The sequence below is a fragment of the Artemia franciscana genome, chromosome 6 (assembly GCF_032884065.1).
Source record: "Artemia franciscana chromosome 6, ASM3288406v1, whole genome shotgun sequence".
NCBI lineage: Eukaryota > Metazoa > Arthropoda > Branchiopoda > Anostraca > Artemiidae > Artemia > Artemia franciscana.
This window is the reverse complement of record NC_088868.1, coordinates 9,434,132-9,454,439: the sequence shown is the minus strand read 5'-3', so window position 1 is coordinate 9,454,439 and position 20,308 is coordinate 9,434,132. Positions and strand designations below refer to the sequence as shown.

The 20,308-nt window shown below is 33.7% G+C and overlaps 3 protein-coding genes across 3 annotated transcripts; all 3 read left to right on the top strand.

The window, feature by feature from the left end:
- The first annotated feature begins 2,330 nt into the window (after positions 1-2,330).
- Positions 2,331-4,145, top strand: LOC136028480 (zinc finger protein OZF-like). Its single transcript, XM_065706323.1, has 2 exons — positions 2,331-3,864; positions 3,902-4,145. The coding sequence occupies exons 1-2, from the start codon at positions 2,549-2,551 to the stop codon at positions 4,143-4,145; spliced, it is 1,560 nt and encodes a 519-aa protein (XP_065562395.1). The 5' UTR covers positions 2,331-2,548.
- Positions 4,146-10,355: 6,210 nt separating this feature from the next.
- On the top strand, positions 10,356-12,004 carry LOC136028479 (zinc finger protein OZF-like). The gene has a single exon (XM_065706321.1). It carries the CDS (start codon positions 10,574-10,576, stop codon positions 12,002-12,004), a length of 1,431 nt encoding a protein of 476 aa, XP_065562393.1. The 5' UTR covers positions 10,356-10,573.
- Positions 12,005-18,375: 6,371 nt separating this feature from the next.
- LOC136028478 (zinc finger protein OZF-like) lies at positions 18,376-19,710 on the top strand. The gene has a single exon (XM_065706320.1). The coding sequence runs from the start codon at positions 18,376-18,378 to the stop codon at positions 19,552-19,554; it is 1,179 nt and encodes a 392-aa protein (XP_065562392.1). The 3' UTR covers positions 19,555-19,710.
- The last annotated feature ends 598 nt before the right edge of the window (positions 19,711-20,308 follow it).

Sequence of the window (20,308 nt, the reverse complement as noted above, 5' to 3'; positions counted from 1 at the left end):
GTAAAAAAAAGAATGGTTCCCAATCGAGGTTAAAAACCATTCTCAAAAAGGACAGAAAAAAAAATGGTCCTAAAACTATCTACTTCCATCGAAGAAACTCTCAAAAAGATAAAAATACAAAGTGACTAAGAAAATATATCTTGCTGACCTATTAATTAGTTTCCAAGTTAAGTGCCTAGTCTGATTCATATACAGTTTATACACCCTATCAATGTCGGATGAAAGTATCAGAAGCATCATCATATAGAGTACCAAAATATGTACATTTCAGAAAAACTTTTATTATTTGTTTCATAATCCTCATAATGCAACAGCTTTCAAAGTTTACTCTTACCAATTGCATATCAAAAATCACAGTAATGAATAAAATCAAAAAGAAATAAATACCACAAGAAAGAAAAAGCAAAAAGGCCTACAAGAAATAAAAAAAAAGTGGCTCTTTGTAACCAGGTTGAAATTCTACTAGAATTCCTTAATCTAATGCTCTTACTTATGCTAAGGATGACGCGATCTCTCGTGACATGATATACTTTAGGGGCCTGTGGGGGATTCCCCACTTGTAAGTGAGGACGACACACACGTGGGATGTTAGGTAATGAAGATGTACGCGTGGGTGTTACATAATACTTCAAGAGATTTTTTCTTTCAAGGTTTTTTCCTTCGGGATTTCACCTTTTTTCAAGGCTTTTTTTAAGATTTCACTTTCTTCTATAACATTTTTTTCATAGAACCTTTAGTGATTTTTTTCCGTCTGCATTAGGACTCGAAAGGGACAGGGCTGCCATGGAATGGAGCCCTAAACATGTGGACTATGAAAACCTTTATAATACCATGATTGGGAGGATACTATCTAAATAATAACCTATTGGATGGAAGAATAATCCCCTGTCCCACTTACTAGAGCAATTAAATTGTGGGCATGTTTCCAACCCTTTCCAAACGAGAGCACACGAGCATCCCAATGCTATTGATTTTTGTTCTATCAGATGCACCTGGTTTATAAAGCGTTATTAATTTTCTAGTGTGACCTAGACAGGCTAAGATACATAGCAGATGTTATATAGCATTGGCATTAGATATTTCACTGCGTAAATGATCATGTACTAAAGTTATACCTTGGAACAAGTAATATAAAGAATAAAAGCTTTGGAGCATACAACTTTTAGTAATTAAACATATTTACAAGCATTATTAAAACGTAGAAAAAGCAGTTGAAACACAACAAGAGAAAAAACGAAAAGTGAAAAGAGCATATAAAGGATAAAATATAAGCAAAGGAACAGTGAATTGAAGAAAGGTGGAACTCTTTAAGACGTTTTTCAAGACATTTCAAGCCGTTTTAAGAATTTTCTTCGAGACATTCTTTAAGACGTTTCAAGACATTTTTCTTCAATACTTTTCAGGACTTCTTTAGTTGTTATGCAATAGTGAAGTGATTCCTTATGCTAAGGATGACGCGATCTCGCGTGACATGCTGGACTTCAGGGGCCTGTGGGGGATCCCCGCTAGTAAGTGAGGACACAAACGTGGGACGTTCTGTAATGACGATGTACACGTAGGTATTACATACTACTTCAAGAGATTTTTTCTTTCAGTGTGTTTTTTCTTTGGGATGTGTAGAGAAATTATAAATTTATGGCTACAGCTATATCTACAACCTAGTAGAACGCAAACTGGAGCCCATAGTAACCAAAACCAGAAGTCATATTTTACTATCTATACTATCCATATTTTTTCTGTAGTGCTTTATCTTTTCTGAAGTTCTTCCTACATAGTAACCAAAACCAAAAGTTATATTCTATGATACTATCTATGTTTTTTCTGTAGTTATGTGTTTCCAAGTAATTGTTTCGATTGGTTAGATACTTTTCTCAGTTTTATGCAATTTTGAAAAAAAATGAAATACAATATTTTTCTTCATTCACTTCTTACTTTATACAAGTTTCTACTGCAATTTCTTCTTCGAAAAATAATTTGTCAAAAAAATATATAGCCTACAACTAAGAACTAAAAGAAAAAAAGCCAAAACAAAAAGTATAAAATACATTCACTATAAGTTATTAATCTCCAAAATTTGCTCCAAGTTTAATTCCTAAGGATTTCTCTAGAGATAATGTAATCCTTCAGATAATCATGGCTGCAGCTCTAGCTGCAACCTAGTAAAAGGCGAACCGCAGTCCATAGTTACCAAAAGTTCAAAAAGCGCTTTAAATATGAAAAACACGTCTACAAATGTCGTTATTCTAAAAGAAAAAAATCTCGAGCAGCATACACATACCATTTTCATTTCATATTCCAAAAACATCATTACTGAATTTCTTTTGTTTAAGGTACACGCAATGTCTTTTTAAGACATGAAAAAAATTAATTCAGTTTATAATGGCTGAAGTTATTATGTAAACTACAAAAATATTTATGGCGACTGAGCAATAATTTTAATGTTTTAGTTAAAACTCTAAAATACCTGGAAAATTTAAATTAGTTTATTTTATTGTTTAATAAAAACAACTTGATACGTGGTTAAGCTTACAAATTTGAACCCTCAAAGATGAATTCAATGAATGAAGAAGAAGCCTTTGATCATGCGATCATTTTTGCAAATGAAACTGATCAGTCCAATCGGTTTCTAACGGACTCTACTGAAACTGAGCTGTCGAATACAGATATCTCACCAGTGGACATTCTGGATGAAAATCCAGTCACAAGAAAAACGACAAATCAGCTGAAGAAACTACCAGACGAAAAAGAAGAGGACGCACCAAATCGAAAGAATGAAACAGCTTTTCAAAATGACGAGAAACAATCTATATGCGATAATCTTAAGAATACTCTCGCCTTACACATGAGAGCCCACACCGGTAAAAAGACATTCAAGTGTGACGTATGCAAGCGGAGCTTTAATTCCAAATATAATCTTTCCATACACATGAGAATCCACACCGGTGAAAAGCCATACAAGTGCAATACATGTAATATGAGCTTCTCTCAAAATCCCAATCTTATCAGACATGTGAGGATCCACACTGGTGAGAAGCCATTCAAGTGTGACGTATGCATGCGCAGTTATACTAGTAAGAGTAATCTTTCAACGCACTTGAGAAAACACACTGGTGAAGAGTCATTCGAGTGTGAAGTATGCATGCGCAGTTTTTATGATAAGAGTAATCTTGCTAACCACTTGAGAACCCACACTGGTAAAAAGCCATTTATGTGTGACGTATGCAGGCGGTGTTTTACTGTTAAGGATTATCTTGCCGTACATCTGAGAACCCATACCGGTGAGAAGCCATACAAGTGTGACGTATGCATGCGCAGTTATACTAGTAAGAGTAATCTTGCTAACCACTTGAGAACCCACACTGGTGAAAAGCCGTTCATGTGTGACGTATGCGGGCGGTGTTTTACTGCTAAGGATTATCTCGCCGTACATCTGAGAACCCATACCGGTGAGAAGCCATACAAGTGTGACGTATGCATGCGCAGTTATACTAGTAAGAGTAATCTTACTAACCACTTGAGAACCCACACTGGTGAAAAGCCATTCAAGTGTGACGTATGCGGGCGGAGCTTTAATTCCAAATATAATCTTTCCATACACATGAGAATCCACACCGGTGAAAAGCCATACAAGTGCAATACATGTAACATGAGCTTTTCTCAAAATCCCACTCTTATCAACCATGTGAGGATCCACACTGGTGAGAAGCCATACAAGTGCAATACATGTAACATGAGCTTTTCTCAAAATCCCACTCTTATCAGACATGTGAGGATCCACACTGGTGAGAAGCCATACAAGTGTGACGTATGCATGCGCAGTTATACTAGTAAGAGTAATCTTGCTAACCACTTGAGAACCCACAGGTGAGAAGCCATACAAGTGTGACGTATGCATGCGCAGTTATACTAGTAAGAGTAATCTTGCTAACCACTTGAGAACCCACACTGGTGAAAAGCCATTTATGTGTGACGTATACGGGCGGTGTTTTACTGCTAAGGATTATCTTGCCGTACATCTGAGAACCCATACCGGTGAGAAGCCATACAAGTGCAATACATGTAATAAGAGCTTCTCTCAAACTAGTAATCTCAATAGGCATGTGAGGATCCACACTGTTGAGAAGCCACCCGGCTTGCAGCGGTAGCTAGCAACCTAGTTAGAGACAATCATGTCCCATAGTAAGAAATACAGCTACCCGTAACTCGTAAAACTAGGGTCAGATCAAAAAATGAAGTACACTATTAGAACCGCCTTATCCGATATCTGCTATATAGGAAATTAACTGTAAATTGGCTTGAATAACGAGGAAAATTCATTGACTTGAAAAAATAAGGAAAGTAGCTCCAAGCATGATATATTCTGCATAAACGGCATCTTTAATTTTTCCGTTTTTTTCGTTGCAGCTTGCAGGGCGCTGGAAAATCATAGAGTTCTTTAATGGCTCATTTGCAACAAAATTGCTCCATTTAGTGCCCTTTGTAATTAAATATTTGTAATTAAATTAAATATTAATTAAATATAATTAAATATATAGTATTTATTAAATATAATTATAATTAAATATAATTAATAAATAATAATTAATTAATTATTAATTAATTACTAAATTATTAATTAATTATTATTAATTATAATTAATAAATATAATTTTGAAATAAATATAATTAAATTAAATATAAATATTTAATTAAATATTTGTAATTAAATTAATAGTTTTCAAAAATAGAATCATTTTTTACAAAAAGCTACATTTTTGTATGATCACGTCCCATATTAAGAAATCATAGAGCCCATAGTTCCTACAAATAGACTCAGATCAAAACGCAAATTATACTATTAGAATCGCCTTCTCCAAAACCCCTGGGTAGGAAATGTTCAGCTCCTTTGCTTGAATAAATAAGAAGATCCATTGGCTTGAAAAACATGAAAATTTGCTTCAACTACGTTATTCTGGATCGACGGCATCTTTTTTTCGCCATTGCTAGCGGGGCACTGGAAAATCATAGAGAACTGTTTAAAGGCTAATTTTAAAAGAGATTGATGACCTTTTGTAATTAACAGAAAAAAATTTTAAAATAGAGTTAAATTTTTACGAAACACTAGATTTTCATGCACAAGATTGATGAATGACGTCTTTGAGTAGTTAAAAAAAAAAAATCTTATTTAGAACTTCGTATGCAAGATGATATTTTTATAGTAAAAAGAAGATCATTAAAAGAACAAACCATAGCATATATTCGACTTAGTTAGCCGCCTGATCCTTCGTGATTCGTCTTTTACTATTCCAAAGATTTACTGTTTGTAAACAGGTATATATCTAAGCAAGGTTTTAACGGTAAACTTGTTTATAGAAAAGAAAGAACTCTAGTCCATATTGACTAACATATTTAATACAAAAACCATATTGAGAGACTGATGAATCAATACCTCATTACCCATAATAATAGGAGTGAACGAAGTGAAATCTTCCGTGATGTTTACGACAGTGCCTCTTCAATTCCTGAATTTCTTTAGAACATAGAACAGCGCGCTGGGTCGTAACCTCACCATCCTTTGGTAAGTTTTGATCCATCAACATCTGAGCTAAAGAATCGTCGTGCTTCTTGTGCGCTAGGCTCCTCTTGCCAATAAATGTTATAAAAATGACTTATTATGTATTCTATCGAAGTTTTTCTATATCCACAATGGCCTAGGGATAGTTTTAGAAGATTGGCTTTTTACTTTTTTTGAAACTAGTTGTTTTAAAATCTAAGAAAAAAGATTGCTATAGTTCATTATAAATACTGTAGTAGAGTATTAAACAAATAGTGTAGTAGAACATTTTTCTATAGCACTGTAGCAGCTGATTTTATTATAACATTATTATAACATTTGTAATTAAAAAAAAACAATATTTTTACAAAGAACTGCAGTTTCACTTACTAGATAATGAATGTCATCATAGTTTTATTAGAACTACGACGTAAATATAAAAACTCTATTGCATGTAGCTAAGGAAGAGATAAGAATGAGGCATTTCTTTACAGCCTTTAAACTATTGTCTGGCTTGGTCTCACTAAGTGAAACATTATCCAGTCAAAGGAAGAAATATTTCTTGCGAATTCAAGCTTACGGAAGCAAGCATGTTGTGCATAATCATACCTTTGCTTTGAAAACAGCTCGCACCAATGGCCATTCATCTTGGAATCATTTTCAACTGAAGGTCCCACATCAGGGTCAGTATTCCCCTTCTGCGCAACCCTTTACTGGAGCCTTTAATCATAGGAAAATCTATTCAAATGGATCGGTCCAGGGTGAGACAGATTTCCAGCACGTTCCAAGCCATAAAGGCATTAAATATGATGATACTGCTGATTTACTGGCAGCCAAGGCTTCTTTGTGAAACCCAAGCCTTCCCTCTGACCTCAATTCACGTGACATTATTAGGCAACGATCTAATGTTGATCACAGTAAACTGATTTTTTTTTTTATTTAATCTTAGATTACACACAGTGCTATATTACTATCTGTAATCATATCTAATTGGCAGCTACATTACTCCCCTCTATGACGGGTTTGCTAAATTAAACGTTATTTTTATTAATTACAAAAGTTTTTCAATACATTCATTTCCTTTAAAATGAGCCATTAAACAACTCTCTATGTTTCAGTGCTTTGCTAGCTGCAGAGAAAAAACGGAAAGAAAGAAATGAAGACGCTGTTGATGCAGAATGTTGTGATGCTGCCCATTTTTCTTGTTTTTCAAGCCAGTAGATTTTCCTCAATATTCAAGTGGAGGGACGGTAAGTTTTATGCATAGGATTTTTAAACCAAGTGGATTCAATAATAAACTTCATGTTTTGATCTCACACTATTTTTCGAAGTTAATATTGGTTGTTGTATGTTTTACTATGGGACGTGATTGTCTCTTACTAGTTTACTAGCTACCTGCTCCAACTACAGTGTTATAGAAAAATAAAGTTTTTTGTAAAAAAAAAAGTGATTCAATTTTTTTTTACAAGATGTTTTTAAATACATCTATTTTCTTTCAAATGAGCCATTAAACAGCTCTCAGTGATGTTGCCATGCCCTCATATCTTGGGAGAAAGAAAAAAGATGCTGTTGATGAAGAATAATGTAGTTTCAGTCACTTTTCTTGTTTTTCAAGCCAATAAATTTTCCTCAATATTGAAGCCAAGGGATGGTAAGTTTTACATATAGGGTTTTTGGACCAGGCAGTTTAATAGTATACTTCTTGTTTCGGTCTAACACTATATTTAGGAGTTATTACCGGATGTTGTATTTTTGGCTATGGGACATGATTGTCTCTTAGTAGGTTAGCTACCTATTGCAACTACAGTGTTATTCAAAAATGCAGTTTTTTTGTAAAAAGGTGATTCAATTTCATTTTATTTTAATTACCAAATATTTTTAAACACATCTATTTCCTTTCAAATAAGCCATTAAATAGCTCTCTGTGATGTTGCCGTGCCCTCATAGCTTAGGCGGAAGAAAAGAAAAAAGATGCTGTTGATGAAGAATATTATGGTTGCGGCCACTTTTCTTGTTTTTCAAGCCAGTAGATTTTCCTCAATATTCAAGCCAAGGGACGGTAAGTTTAATATATTGGGTTTTTGGATCAAGAAGTTTTAAAAGTATACTTGTTTTTTGACCTGACACTATTTTTAGGAGTTATTATGGTTGTTGTGGTTTTTGTTATGCGATGTGAATGTCTCTGACGAGGTTGGTAGCTACCTACTGCAACTACAGTATTATAGAAAAATGCAGTTTTTTGTAAAAACAACTGATTCTATTATTCTTAATTTGTTTATTACTAGATGTTTTTAAAAATATCTGTTTCCTTTCAAATGAGCCATTAAACAACTTTCTGTGGAGTTGCTGTTCCCTCCTAGCTTAGGAGAAAGAACAGAAAAAAATGCTGTTGATGAAGAATATTGTGGTTGCAGGCACTTGTCTTATTTTTCAAGCCAGTAGATTTTCCTCAATATTCAAGCCAAGGGATGGTAAGTTTGGTTTATGTTTTCGAGAAACCTGATAAATTTTCATTTCTTCTTCATGAAACTTGTTATATGGTGATTTATTAAGTGAGACTTAATGTATCATGACATTTTTCTTCGTGACACTTGTTGCATGTTAGCTTTTTGTACGAGAACCATGATGCATAGTGATTTTTGTTCGTGACAATAGTTGCATGTGGATTATTTCTTCAGGAAACTTAATGTATCCTGATTTATGTCTTCGAGAAACAAGATATATTTTTATTTCTTCTTCACTAAACTTGTTACATGTTGATTTTTCTCTTGTGAAGTTTGTACATTGATTTTTCTCCTCGTGAATCCAGTTTCCATGTGGATTCTTCTTCAAGAAACCTAATGTATCTTGATTTATGTCTTTGAGAAACTTGGTATTTTTTACTTTTTCTTCATGAAACTTTATATATGTTGGTTTTTCTCTTTGTAAACCTTGTGTATTCATTTTTCTCCTCGTGAAACCGGTTTTGTTCGCGTAACTTAATTTATCTTGAAATAACTTTTCTCTTCGTGAAACTTGCACGCTTTTTTCTTATATGCTAGTAGGTTGAATTGGCCTAATAGATCTAACCAAGACACTTTAGGTTAGATATACATTGTGGGATACCTACACACGTATTATGTTAGATGGCGCACCATCTAACCTAAACTACCGTGTGTAGGTTAAGTCAGTTAGATTAGATTAACCCTAGACTACCAGCATGTAAGAAAAAGGCGTATAAGTTTCACGAAGAGAAAAGCCAACATGCAAAAAGTTTCAAGAAGAAGAAATAAAAATATAACAAGTTTCTTGAAGAGATGAATCAAGATAAATTTAGTTTCTTCAAGAAATAATCCACATGCAGCAAGTTCCATGAACAAAAATCAGCAAGCGTCATATTTCACGAAAGCAAAATGTTATGTACGGAGATCAGAAAATTATGCCACTGGACATCAGCATACGTAGAACAGACATATTGTACAGCCATTTCATGTCGGCATATAAGTGCTAAGGCCATGCATACATGCAGGGAACCTATATAACCTCCCCACCAAAAAAAAAAACAAAGTAAGAGACGATCAAGTCCAATACTAAGAAATAAAATAACACATAACTTCTAAAAATACTGAACGTCTTTAAGAAAAACGTCTTGAAGGAATATATCTTAAAAACACCTTGAAATATCATGAAAAACGTCTAAGAAACATATTGAAAATGTCTTGAAGAAACAACGTCTTGATTTGAAAAAAAGTGAAATTGTTAGTATCCAATTTTTGAAAATAAAATGTTTTGAAATCAATTACGAACTCAGACCGAAACACAAAGCACACTATTTGGAATATTTGGCGCGTCCGAAACTCCTGTATAGGAAACTTAGAGTATCTTTGCATGAATAACAAAGAAAATGTATTGGCTTGAAAAACAAGATAATTTGCTTTAACTACGATATTCTGCATCGACGGCATTTTTTTCCCATTTTTTCTTTCTCCTCTGCTAAAAGGAATGGGCTTTTTCTTGTTTATGTAACGCAGCATTGGACTATAATAGAATGCTGTTTAATTGCTCATTTTATAGAATTACAGAAAAAACAAACTGCAGCTTGTAGTAACTGAAAAGAGTGTAGAGGTGTGTAGAGAAATTATAAATTTATGGCTACAGCTATATCTACAACCTAGTAGAACGCAAACTGGAGCCCATAGTAACCAAAACCAGAAGTCATATTTTACTATCTATACTATCCATATTTTTTCTGTAGTGCTTTATCTTTTCTGAAGTTCTTCCTACATAGTAACCAAAACCAAAAGTTATATTCTATGATACTATCTATGTTTTTTCTGTAGTTATGTGTTTCCAAGTAATTGTTTCGATTGGTTAGATACTTTTCTCAGTTTTATGCAATTTTGAAAAAAAATGAAATACAATATTTTTCTTCATTCACTTCTTACTTTATACAAGTTTCTACTGCAATTTCTTCTTCGAAAAATAATTTGTCAAAAAAATATATAGCCTACAACTAAGAACTAAAAGAAAAAAAGCCAAAACAAAAAGTATAAAATACATTCACTATAAGTTATTAATCTCCAAAATTTGCTCCAAGTTTAATTCCTAAGGATTTCTCTAGAGATAATGTAATCCTTCAGATAATCATGGCTGCAGCTCTAGCTGCAACCTAGTAAAAGGCGAACCGCAGTCCATAGTTACCAAAAGTTCAAAAAGCGCTTTAAATATGAAAAACACGTCTACAAATGTCGTTATTCTAAAAGAAAAAAATCTCGAGCAGCATACACATACCATTTTCATTTCATATTCCAAAAACATCATTACTGAATTTCTTTTGTTTAAGGTACACGCAATGTCTTTTTAAGACATGAAAAAAATTAATTCAGTTTATAATGGCTGAAGTTATTATGTAAACTACAAAAATATTTATGGCGACTGAGCAATAATTTTAATGTTTTAGTTAAAACTCTAAAATACCTGGAAAATTTAAATTAGTTTATTTTATTGTTTAATAAAAACAACTTGATACGTGGTTAAGCTTACAAATTTGAACCCTCAAAGATGAATTCAATGAATGAAGAAGAAGCCTTTGATCATGCGATCATTTTTGCAAATGAAACTGATCAGTCCAATCGGTTTCTAACGGACTCTACTGAAACTGAGCTGTCGAATACAGATATCTCACCAGTGGACATTCTGGATGAAAATCCAGTCACAAGAAAAACGACAAATCAGCTGAAGAAACTACCAGACGAAAAAGAAGAGGACGCACCAAATCGAAAGAATGAAACAGCTTTTCAAAATGACGAGAAACAATCTATATGCGATAATCTTAAGAATACTCTCGCCTTACACATGAGAGCCCACACCGGTAAAAAGACATTCAACTGTGACTTATGCAAGCGGAGCTTTAATTCCAAATATAATCTTTCCATACACATGAGAATTCACACCGGTGAAAAGCCATACAAGTGCAATACATGTAATATGAGCTTCTCTCAAAATCCCAATCTTATCAGACATGTGAGGATCCACACTGGTGAGAAGCCATTCAAGTGTGACGTATGCATGCGCAGTTATACTAGTAAGAGTAATCTTTCAACGCACTTGAGAAAACACACTGGTGAAGAGTCATTCGAGTGTGAAGTATGCATGCGCAGTTTTTATGATAAGAGTAATCTTGCTAACCACTTGAGAACCCACACTGGTAAAAAGCCATTTATGTGTGACGTATGCAGGCGGTGTTTTACTGTTAAGGATTATCTTGCCGTACATCTGAGAACCCATACCGGTGAGAAGCCATACAAGTGTGACGTATGCATGCGCAGTTATACTAGTAAGAGTAATCTTGCTAACCACTTGAGAGCCCACACTGGTGAAAAGCCATTCATGTGTGACGTATGCGGGCGGTGTTTTACTGCTAAGGATTATCTCGCCGTACATCTGAGAACCCATACCGGTGAGAAGCCATACAAGTGTGACGTATGCATGCGCAGTTATACTAGTAAGAGTAATCTTACTAACCACTTGAGAACCCACACTGGTGAAAAGCCATTCAAGTGTGACGTATGCGGGCGGAGCTTTAATTCCAAATATAATCTTTCCATACACATGAGAATCCACACCGGTGAAAAGCCATACAAGTGCAATACATGTAACATGAGCTTTTCTCAAAATCCCACTCTTATCAGACATGTGAGGATCCACACTGGTGAGAAGCCATACAAGTGTGACGTATGCATGCGCAGTTATACTAGTAAGAGTAATCTTGCTAACCACTTGAGAACCCACACTGGTGAAAAGCCATTTATGTGTGACGTATGCGGGCGGTGTTTTACTGCTAAGGATTATCTTGCCGTACATCTGAGAACCCATACCGGTGAGAAGCCATACAAGTGCAATACATGTAATAAGAGCTTCTCTCAAACTAGTAATCTCAATAGGCATGTGAGGATCCACACTGTTGAGAAGCCACCCGGCTTGCAGCGGTAGCTAGCAACCTAGTTAGAGACAATCATGTCCCATAGTAGGAAATACAGCTACCCGTAACTCGTAAAACTAGGGTCAGATCAAAAAATGAAGTACACTACTAGAACCGCCTTATCCGATATCTGCTATATAGGAAATTATCTGTCCCTTGGCTTGAATAACGAGGAAAATTCATTGACTTGAAAAAATAAGGAAAGTAGCTCCAAGCATGATATATTCTGCATAAACGGCATCTTTAATTTTTCCGTTTTTTTCGTTGCAGCTTGCAGGGCGCTGGAAAATCATAGAGTTCTTTAATGGCTCATTTGCAACAAAATTGCTCCATTTAGTGCCCTTTGTAATTAAATATTTGTAATTAAATTAAATATTAATTAAATATAATTAAATATATAGTATTTATTAAATATAATTATAATTAAATATAATTAATAAATAATAATTAATTAATTATTAATTAATTACTAAATTATTAATTAATTATTATTAATTATAATTAATAAATATAATTTTGAAATAAATATAATTAAATTAAATATAAATATTTAATTAAATATTTGTAATTAAATTAATAGTTTTCAAAAATAGAATCATTTTTTACAAAAAGCTACATTTTTGTATGATCACGTCCCATATTAAGAAATCATAGAGCCCATAGTTCCTACAAATAGACTCAGATCAAAACGCAAATTATACTATTAGAATCGCCTTCTCCAAAACCCCTGGGTAGGAAATGTTCAGCTCCTTTGCTTGAATAAATAAGAAGATCCATTGGCTTGAAAAACATGAAAATTTGCTTCAACTACGTTATTCTGGATCGACGGCATCTTTTTTTCGCCATTGCTAGCGGGGCACTGGAAAATCATAGAGAACTGTTTAATGGCTAATTTTAAAAGAGATTGATGACCTTTTGTAATTAACAGAAAAAATTTTTTAAAATAGAGTTAAATTTTTACGAAACACTAGATTTTCATGCACAAGATTGATGAATGACGTCTTTGAGTAGTAAAAAAAAAAATCATATTTAGAACTTCGTATGCAAGATGATGTTTTTATAGTAAAAAGAAGATCATTAAAAGAACAAACCATTGCATATATTCGACTTAGTTAGCCGCCTGATCCTTCGTGATTCGTCTTTTACTATTCCAAAGATTTACTGTTTGTAAACAGGTATATATCTAAGCAAGGTTTTAACGGTAAACTTGTTTATAGAAAAGAAAGAACTCTAGTCCATATTGACTAACATATTTAATACAAAAACCATATTGAGAGACTGATGAATCAATACCTCATTACCCATAATAATAGGAGTGAACGAAGTGAAATCTTCCGTGATGTTTACGACAGTGCCTCTTCAATTCCTGAATTTCTTTAGAACATAGAACAGCGCGCTGGGTCGTAACCTCACCATCCTTTGGTAAGTTTTGATCCATCAACATCTGAGCTAAAGAATCGTCGTGCTTCTTGTGCGCTAGGCTCCTCTTGCCAATAAATGTTATAAAAATGACTTATTATGTATTCTATCGAAGTTTTTCTATATCCACAATGGCCTAGGGATAAAGTTTTAGAAGATTGGCTTTTTACTTTTTTTGAAACTAGTTGTTTTAAAATCTAAGAAAAAAGATTGCTATAGTTCATTATAAATACTGTAGTAGAGTATTAAACAAATAGTGTAGTAGAACATTTTTCTATAGCACTGTAGCAGCTGATTTTATTATAACATTATTATAACATTTGTAATTAAAAAAAAACAATATTTTTACAAAGAACTGCAGTTTCACTTACTAGATAATGAATGTCATCATAGTTTTATTAGAACTACGACGTAAATATAAAAACTCTATTGCATGTAGCTAAGGAAGAGATAAGAATGAGGCATTTCTTTACAGCCTTTAAACTATTGTCTGGCTTGGTCTCACTAAGTGAAACATTATCCAGTCAAAGGAAGAAATATTTCTTGCGAATTCAAGCTTACGGAAGCAAGCATGTTGTGCATAATCATACCTTTGCTTTGAAAACAGCTCGCACCAATGGCCATTCATCTTGGAATCATTTTCAACTGAAGGTCCCACATCAGGGTCAGTATTCCCCTTCTGCGCAACCCTTTACTGGAGCCTTTAATCATAGGAAAATCTATTCAAATGGATCGGTCCAGGGTGAGACAGATTTCCAGCACGTTCCAAGCCATAAAGGCATTAAATATGATAATACTGCTGATTTACTGGCAGCCAAGGCTTCTTTGTGAAACCCAAGCCTTCCCTCTGACCTCAATTCACGTGACATTATTAGGCAACGATCTAATGTTGATCACAGTAAACTGATTTTTTTTTTTTTATTTAATCTTAGATTACACACAGTGCTATATTACTATCTGTAATCATATTTAATTGGCAGCTACATTACTCCCCTCTATGCCGGGTTTGCTAAATTAAACGTTATTTTTATTAATTACAAAAGTTTTTCAATACATTCATTTCCTTTAAAATGAGCCATTAAACAACTCTCTATGTTTCAGTGCTTTGCTAGCTGCAGAGAAAGAACGGAAAGAAAGAAATGAAGACGCTGTTGATGCAGAATGTTGTGATGCTGCCCACTTTTCTTGTTTTTCAAGCCAGTAGATTTTCCTCAATATTCAAGTGGAGGGACGGTAAGTTTTATGCATAGGATTTTTAAACCAAGTGGATTTGATAATAAACTTCATGTTTTGATCTCACACTATTTTTCGAAGTTAATATTGGTTGTTGTATGTTTTACTATGGGACGTGATTGTCTCTTACTAGTTTACTAGCTACCTGCTCCAACTACAGTGTTATAGAAAAATAAAGTTTTTTGTAAAAAAAAAGTGATTCAATTTTTTTTTACAAGATGTTTTTAAATACATCTATTTCCTTTCAAATGAGCCATTAAACAACTCTCAGTGATGTTGCCATGCCCTCATACCTTGGGAGAAAGAAAAAAGATGCTGTTGATGAAGAATAATGTGGTTTCAGCCACTTTTCTTGTTTTTCATGCCAATGGATTTTCCTCAATATTGAAGCCAAGGGATGGTAAGTTTTACATATAGGGTTTTTGGACCAGGCAGTTTAATAGTATACTTCTTGTTTTGGTCTAACACTATATTTAGGAGTTATTACCGGATGTTGTATTTTTGGCTATGGGACATGATTGTCTCTTAGTAGGTTAGCTACCTATTGCAACTACAGTGTTATTCAAAAATGCAGTTTTTTTGTAAAAAGATGATTCAATTTTATTTTATTTTAATTACCAAATGTTTTTAAACACATCTATTTCCTTTCAAATAAGCCATTAAATAGCTCTCTGTGATGTTGCCGTGCCCTCATAGCTTAGAAGAAAGAAAAGAAAAAAGATGCTGTTGATGAAGAATATTATGGTTGCGGCCACTTTTCTTGTTTTTCAAGCCAGTAGATTTTACTCAATATTCAAGCCAAGGGACGGTAAGTTTAATATATTGGGTTTTTGGATCAAGAAGTTTTAAAAGTATACTTGTTTTTTGACCTGACACTATTTTTAGGAGTTAGTATGGTTGTTGTGGTTTTGGCTATGCGATGCGAATGTCTCTGACGAGGTTGCTAGCTACCTACTGCAACTACAGTATTATAGAAAAATGCAGTTTTTTGTAAAAACAACTGATTCTATTATTCTTAATTTGTTTATTACTAGATGTTTTTAAAAATATCTGTTTCCTTTCAAATGAGCCATTAAACAACTTTCTGTGGAGTTGCTGTTCCCTCCTAGCTTAGGAGAAAGAACAGAAAAAAATGCTGTTGATGAAGAATATTGTGGTTGCAGGAACTTGTCTTATTTTTCAAGCCAGTAGATTTTCCTCAATATTCAAGCCAAGGGATGGTAAGTTTGGTTTATGTTTTCGAGAAACCTGATAAATTTTCATTTCTTCTTCATGAAACTTGTTATATGGTGATTTATTAAGTGAGACTTAATGTATCATGACATTTTTCTTCGTGACACTTGTTGCATGTTAGCTTTTTGTACGAGAACCATGATGCATAGTGATTTTTGTTCGTGACAATAGTTGCATGTGGATTATTTCTTCAGGAAACTTAATGTATCCTGATTTATGTCTTCGAGAAACAAGCTATATTTTTATTTCTTCTTCACTAAACTTGTTACATGTTGATTTTTCTCTTGTGAAGTTTGTACATTGATTTTTCTCCTCGTGAATCCAGTTTCCATGTGGATTCTTCTTCAAGAAACCTAATGTATCTTGATTCATGTCTTTGATAAACTTGGTATTTTTTACTTTTTCTTCATGAAACTTTATATATGTTGGTTTTTCTCTTTGTAAACCGTGTGTATTCATTTTTCTCCTCGTGAAACCGGTTTTGTTCGGGTAACTTAATTTATCTTGAAATAACTTTTCTCTTCGTGAAACTTGCACGCTTTTTTCTTATATGCTAGTAGGTTGAATTGGCCTAATAGATCTAACCAAGACACTTTAGGTTAGATATACATTGTGGGATACCTACACACGTATTATGTTAGATGGCGCACCATCTAACCTAAACTACCGTGTGTAGGTTAAGTCAGTTAGATTAGATTAACCCTAGACTACCAGCATGTAAGAAAAAGGCGTATAAGTTTCACGAAGAGAAAAGCCAACATGCAAAAAGTTTCATGAAGAAGAAATAAAAATACAACAAGTTTCTCGAAGAGATGAATCAAGATAAATTTAGTTTCTTCAAGAAATAATCCACATGCAGCAAGTTTCATGAACAAAAATCAGCGTCATATTTCACGAAAGCAAAATGTTATGTACGGAGATCAAAAAATTATGCCACTGGACATCGGCATACGTAGAACAGACATAATGTACAGCCATTTCATGTCGGCATATAAGTGCTAAGGCCATGCATTCATGCCGGGAACCTATATACCCCCCCCCCCCCAAAAAAAAAAAAAGTAAGAGACGATCAAGTCCAATACTAAGAAATAAAATAGCACATAACTTCTAAAAATAGTGAACGTCTTTAAGAAAAACATCTTGAAGGAAAATATCTTAAAAACACCTTGAAACATCATCAAAAATGTCTTAGAAACATATTGAAAATGTCTTGAAGAAACAACGTCTTGATTTGAAAAAAAAGTGAGATAGTTAGTATTCAATTTTTGAAAATAAAATGTTTTGAAATCAATTACGAACTGAGACCAAAACACAAAGCACACGATTTGGAATATTCGGCGCGTCCGAAACTCCTGTATAGGAAACTTAGAGTATCTTTGCATGAATAACAAAGAAAATGTGTTGGCTTGGAAAACAAGATAATTTGCTTTAACTACGATATTCTGCATCGACGGCATTTTTTTCCCATTTTTTCTTTCTCCTCTGCTAAAAGAAATGGGCTTTTTCTTGTTTGTGTAACACAGCACTGGACTATAATACAATGCTGTTTAATTGCTCATTTTAAAGAATTACAGTAAAAACAAACTGCAGCTTGTAGTAACTGAAAAGAGTGTAGGGGTGTGTAGAGAAATTATAAATTTATAGCTACAGCTATATCTAAAACCTAGTAGAACGCAAACTGGAGCCCATAGTAACCAAAACCAACAGTCATAGTTTACTATCTATACTATCGATATTTTTTCTGTAGTGCTTTATCTTCTCTGAAGTTCTTCCTACATAGTAACCAAAACCAAAAGTTATATTTTATGATACTATCTATGTTTTTTCTGTAGTTCTGTGTTTCCAAGATTTTTCTTCATTCACTTCTTACTATATACAAGTTTCTACCACAATTTCTTCTTCGAAAAATAATTTGTCAAAAAAATATATAGCCTACAACTAAGAACTAAAAGAAAAAAGCATAAAACAGAAAGCATAATATACATTCATTATAACAGTTATTAATCTCCAAAATTTGCTCCAAGTTTGAACATTAATTCCTAAAGATTTCTTTAGAGCGAATGTAATCCTCCAGATAGTAATGGTTGCGGCTCTAGCTGCAACCTAGTAAAAGGCGAACCGCAGTCCATAGTTACCAAAAGTTCAAAAAGCGCTTTAAATAGGAAAAAAAACGTCTACAAATGTCGTTATTCTAAAAGAAAAAAATCTCGAGCAGCATACACATACCATTTTCATTTCATATTCCAAAAACATCATTACTGAATTTCTTTTGTTTAAGGTACACGCAATGTCTTTTTAAGACATGAAAAAAATTAATTCAGTTTAGAATGGCTGAAGTTATTATGTAAACTACAAAAATATTTATGGCGACTGAGCAATAATTTTAATGTTTTAGTTAAAACTCTACAACACCTAGAAAACTTTAAATTAGTTTGTTTTATTGTTTAATAAAAACAACTTGATACGTGGTTAAGCTTACAAGTTTGGATCCTCAAAGATGAATTCAATGAATGAAGAAGAAGCCTTTGATCATGCGATCATTTTTGCAAATGAAACTGATCAGTCCAATCGGTTTCTAACGGACTCGACTGAAACTGAGCTGTCGAATACAGATATCTCACCAGTGGACATTCTGGATGAAAATCCAGCCACAAGAAAAACGACAAATCAGCTGAAGAAACTACCAGACGAAAAAGAAGAGGACGCACCAAATCGAAAGAATGAAACAGCTTTTCAAAATGACGAGAAACGATCTATATGCGATAATATTAAGAATACTCTCGCCTTACACATGAGAGCCCACACCGGTGAAAAGAGATTCAACTGTGACTTATGCAAGCGGAGCTTTAATTCCAAATATAATCTTTCCATACACATGAGAATTCACACCGGTGAAAAGCCATACAAGTGCAATACATGTAATATGAGCTTCTCTCAAAATCCCAATCTTATCAGACATGTGAGGATCCACACTGGTGAGAAGCCATTCAAGTGTGACGTATGCATGCGCAGTTATACTAGTAAGAGTAATCTTTCAACGCACTTGAGAAAACACACTGGTGAAGAGTCATTCGAGTGTGAAGTATGCATGCGCAGTTTTTATGATAAGAGTAATCTTGCTAACCACTTGAGAACCCACACTGGTAAAAAGCCATTTATGTGTGACGTATGCAGGCGGTGTTTTACTGTTAAGGATTATCTTGCCGTACATCTGAGAACCCATACCGGTGAGAAGCCATACAAGTGTGACGTATGCATGCGCAGTTATACTAGTAAGAGTAATCTTGCTAACCACTTGAGAACCCACACTGGTGAAAAGCCATTCATGTGTGACGTATGCGGGCGGTGTTTTACTGCTAAGGATTATCTTGCTGTACATCTGAGAACCCATACCGGTGAGAAGCCATACAAGTGTGACGTATGCATGCGCAGTTATACTAGTAAGAGTAATCTTGCTAACCACTTGAGAACCCACACTGGTGAAAAGCCATTCAAGTGTGACGTATGCGGGCGGTGTTTTACTGCTAAGGATTATCTTGCCGTACATCTGAGAACCCATACCGGTGAGAAGCCATACAAGTGCAATACATGTAATAAGAGCTTCTCTCAAACTAGTAGTCTCAACACACATGTGAGGATCCACACTGTTGAGAAGCAACCTGGCTTGAAGTGGTAGCTAGCAACCTAGTAAGAGACAATCATGTCCCATAGTAAGAAATACAGCTACCCGTAACTCGTAAAACTAGGGTCAGATCAAAAAAGGAAGTACACTATTAGAACCGCCTTATCCGATATCTGCTATATAGGAAATTAACTGTCCCTTGGCTTGAATAATGAGGAAAATTCATTGGCTTGAAAAAATAAGGAAAGTAGCTGCAAGCATGATATTCTGCATAAACGGCATCTTTAATTTTTCCGTTTTTTGTTGCAGCTTGCATGGTGCTGGAAAATCATAGAGTTCTTTAATGGCTCATTTGCAACAAAATTGCTCCATTTAGTGCCCTTTGTAATTAAATAAAAATTAAATAATTGTAATTAAATTAAATATTAATTAAATATAATTAAATATATAATATTTATTAAATATAAATATAATTAAATATAATAAATAAATAATAATTAATAAATTATTAATTAATTATATTAAATAATATTATAATTAATTATTATTAATTATAATTAATAAATATAATTTTAAAATAAATATAATTAAATATAAATATTTAATTAAATATTTGTAATTAAATTAAAAGTTTTCAAAAATAGAATCATTTTTTACAAAAAGCTACATTTTTGTATGATCACGTCCCATATTAAGAAATCATTGAGCCCATAGTTTCTACAAATAGACTCAGATCAAAACGCAAATTATACTATTAGAATCGCCTTGTCCAAAACACCTGTGTAGGAAATGTTCAGCTCCTTCGCTT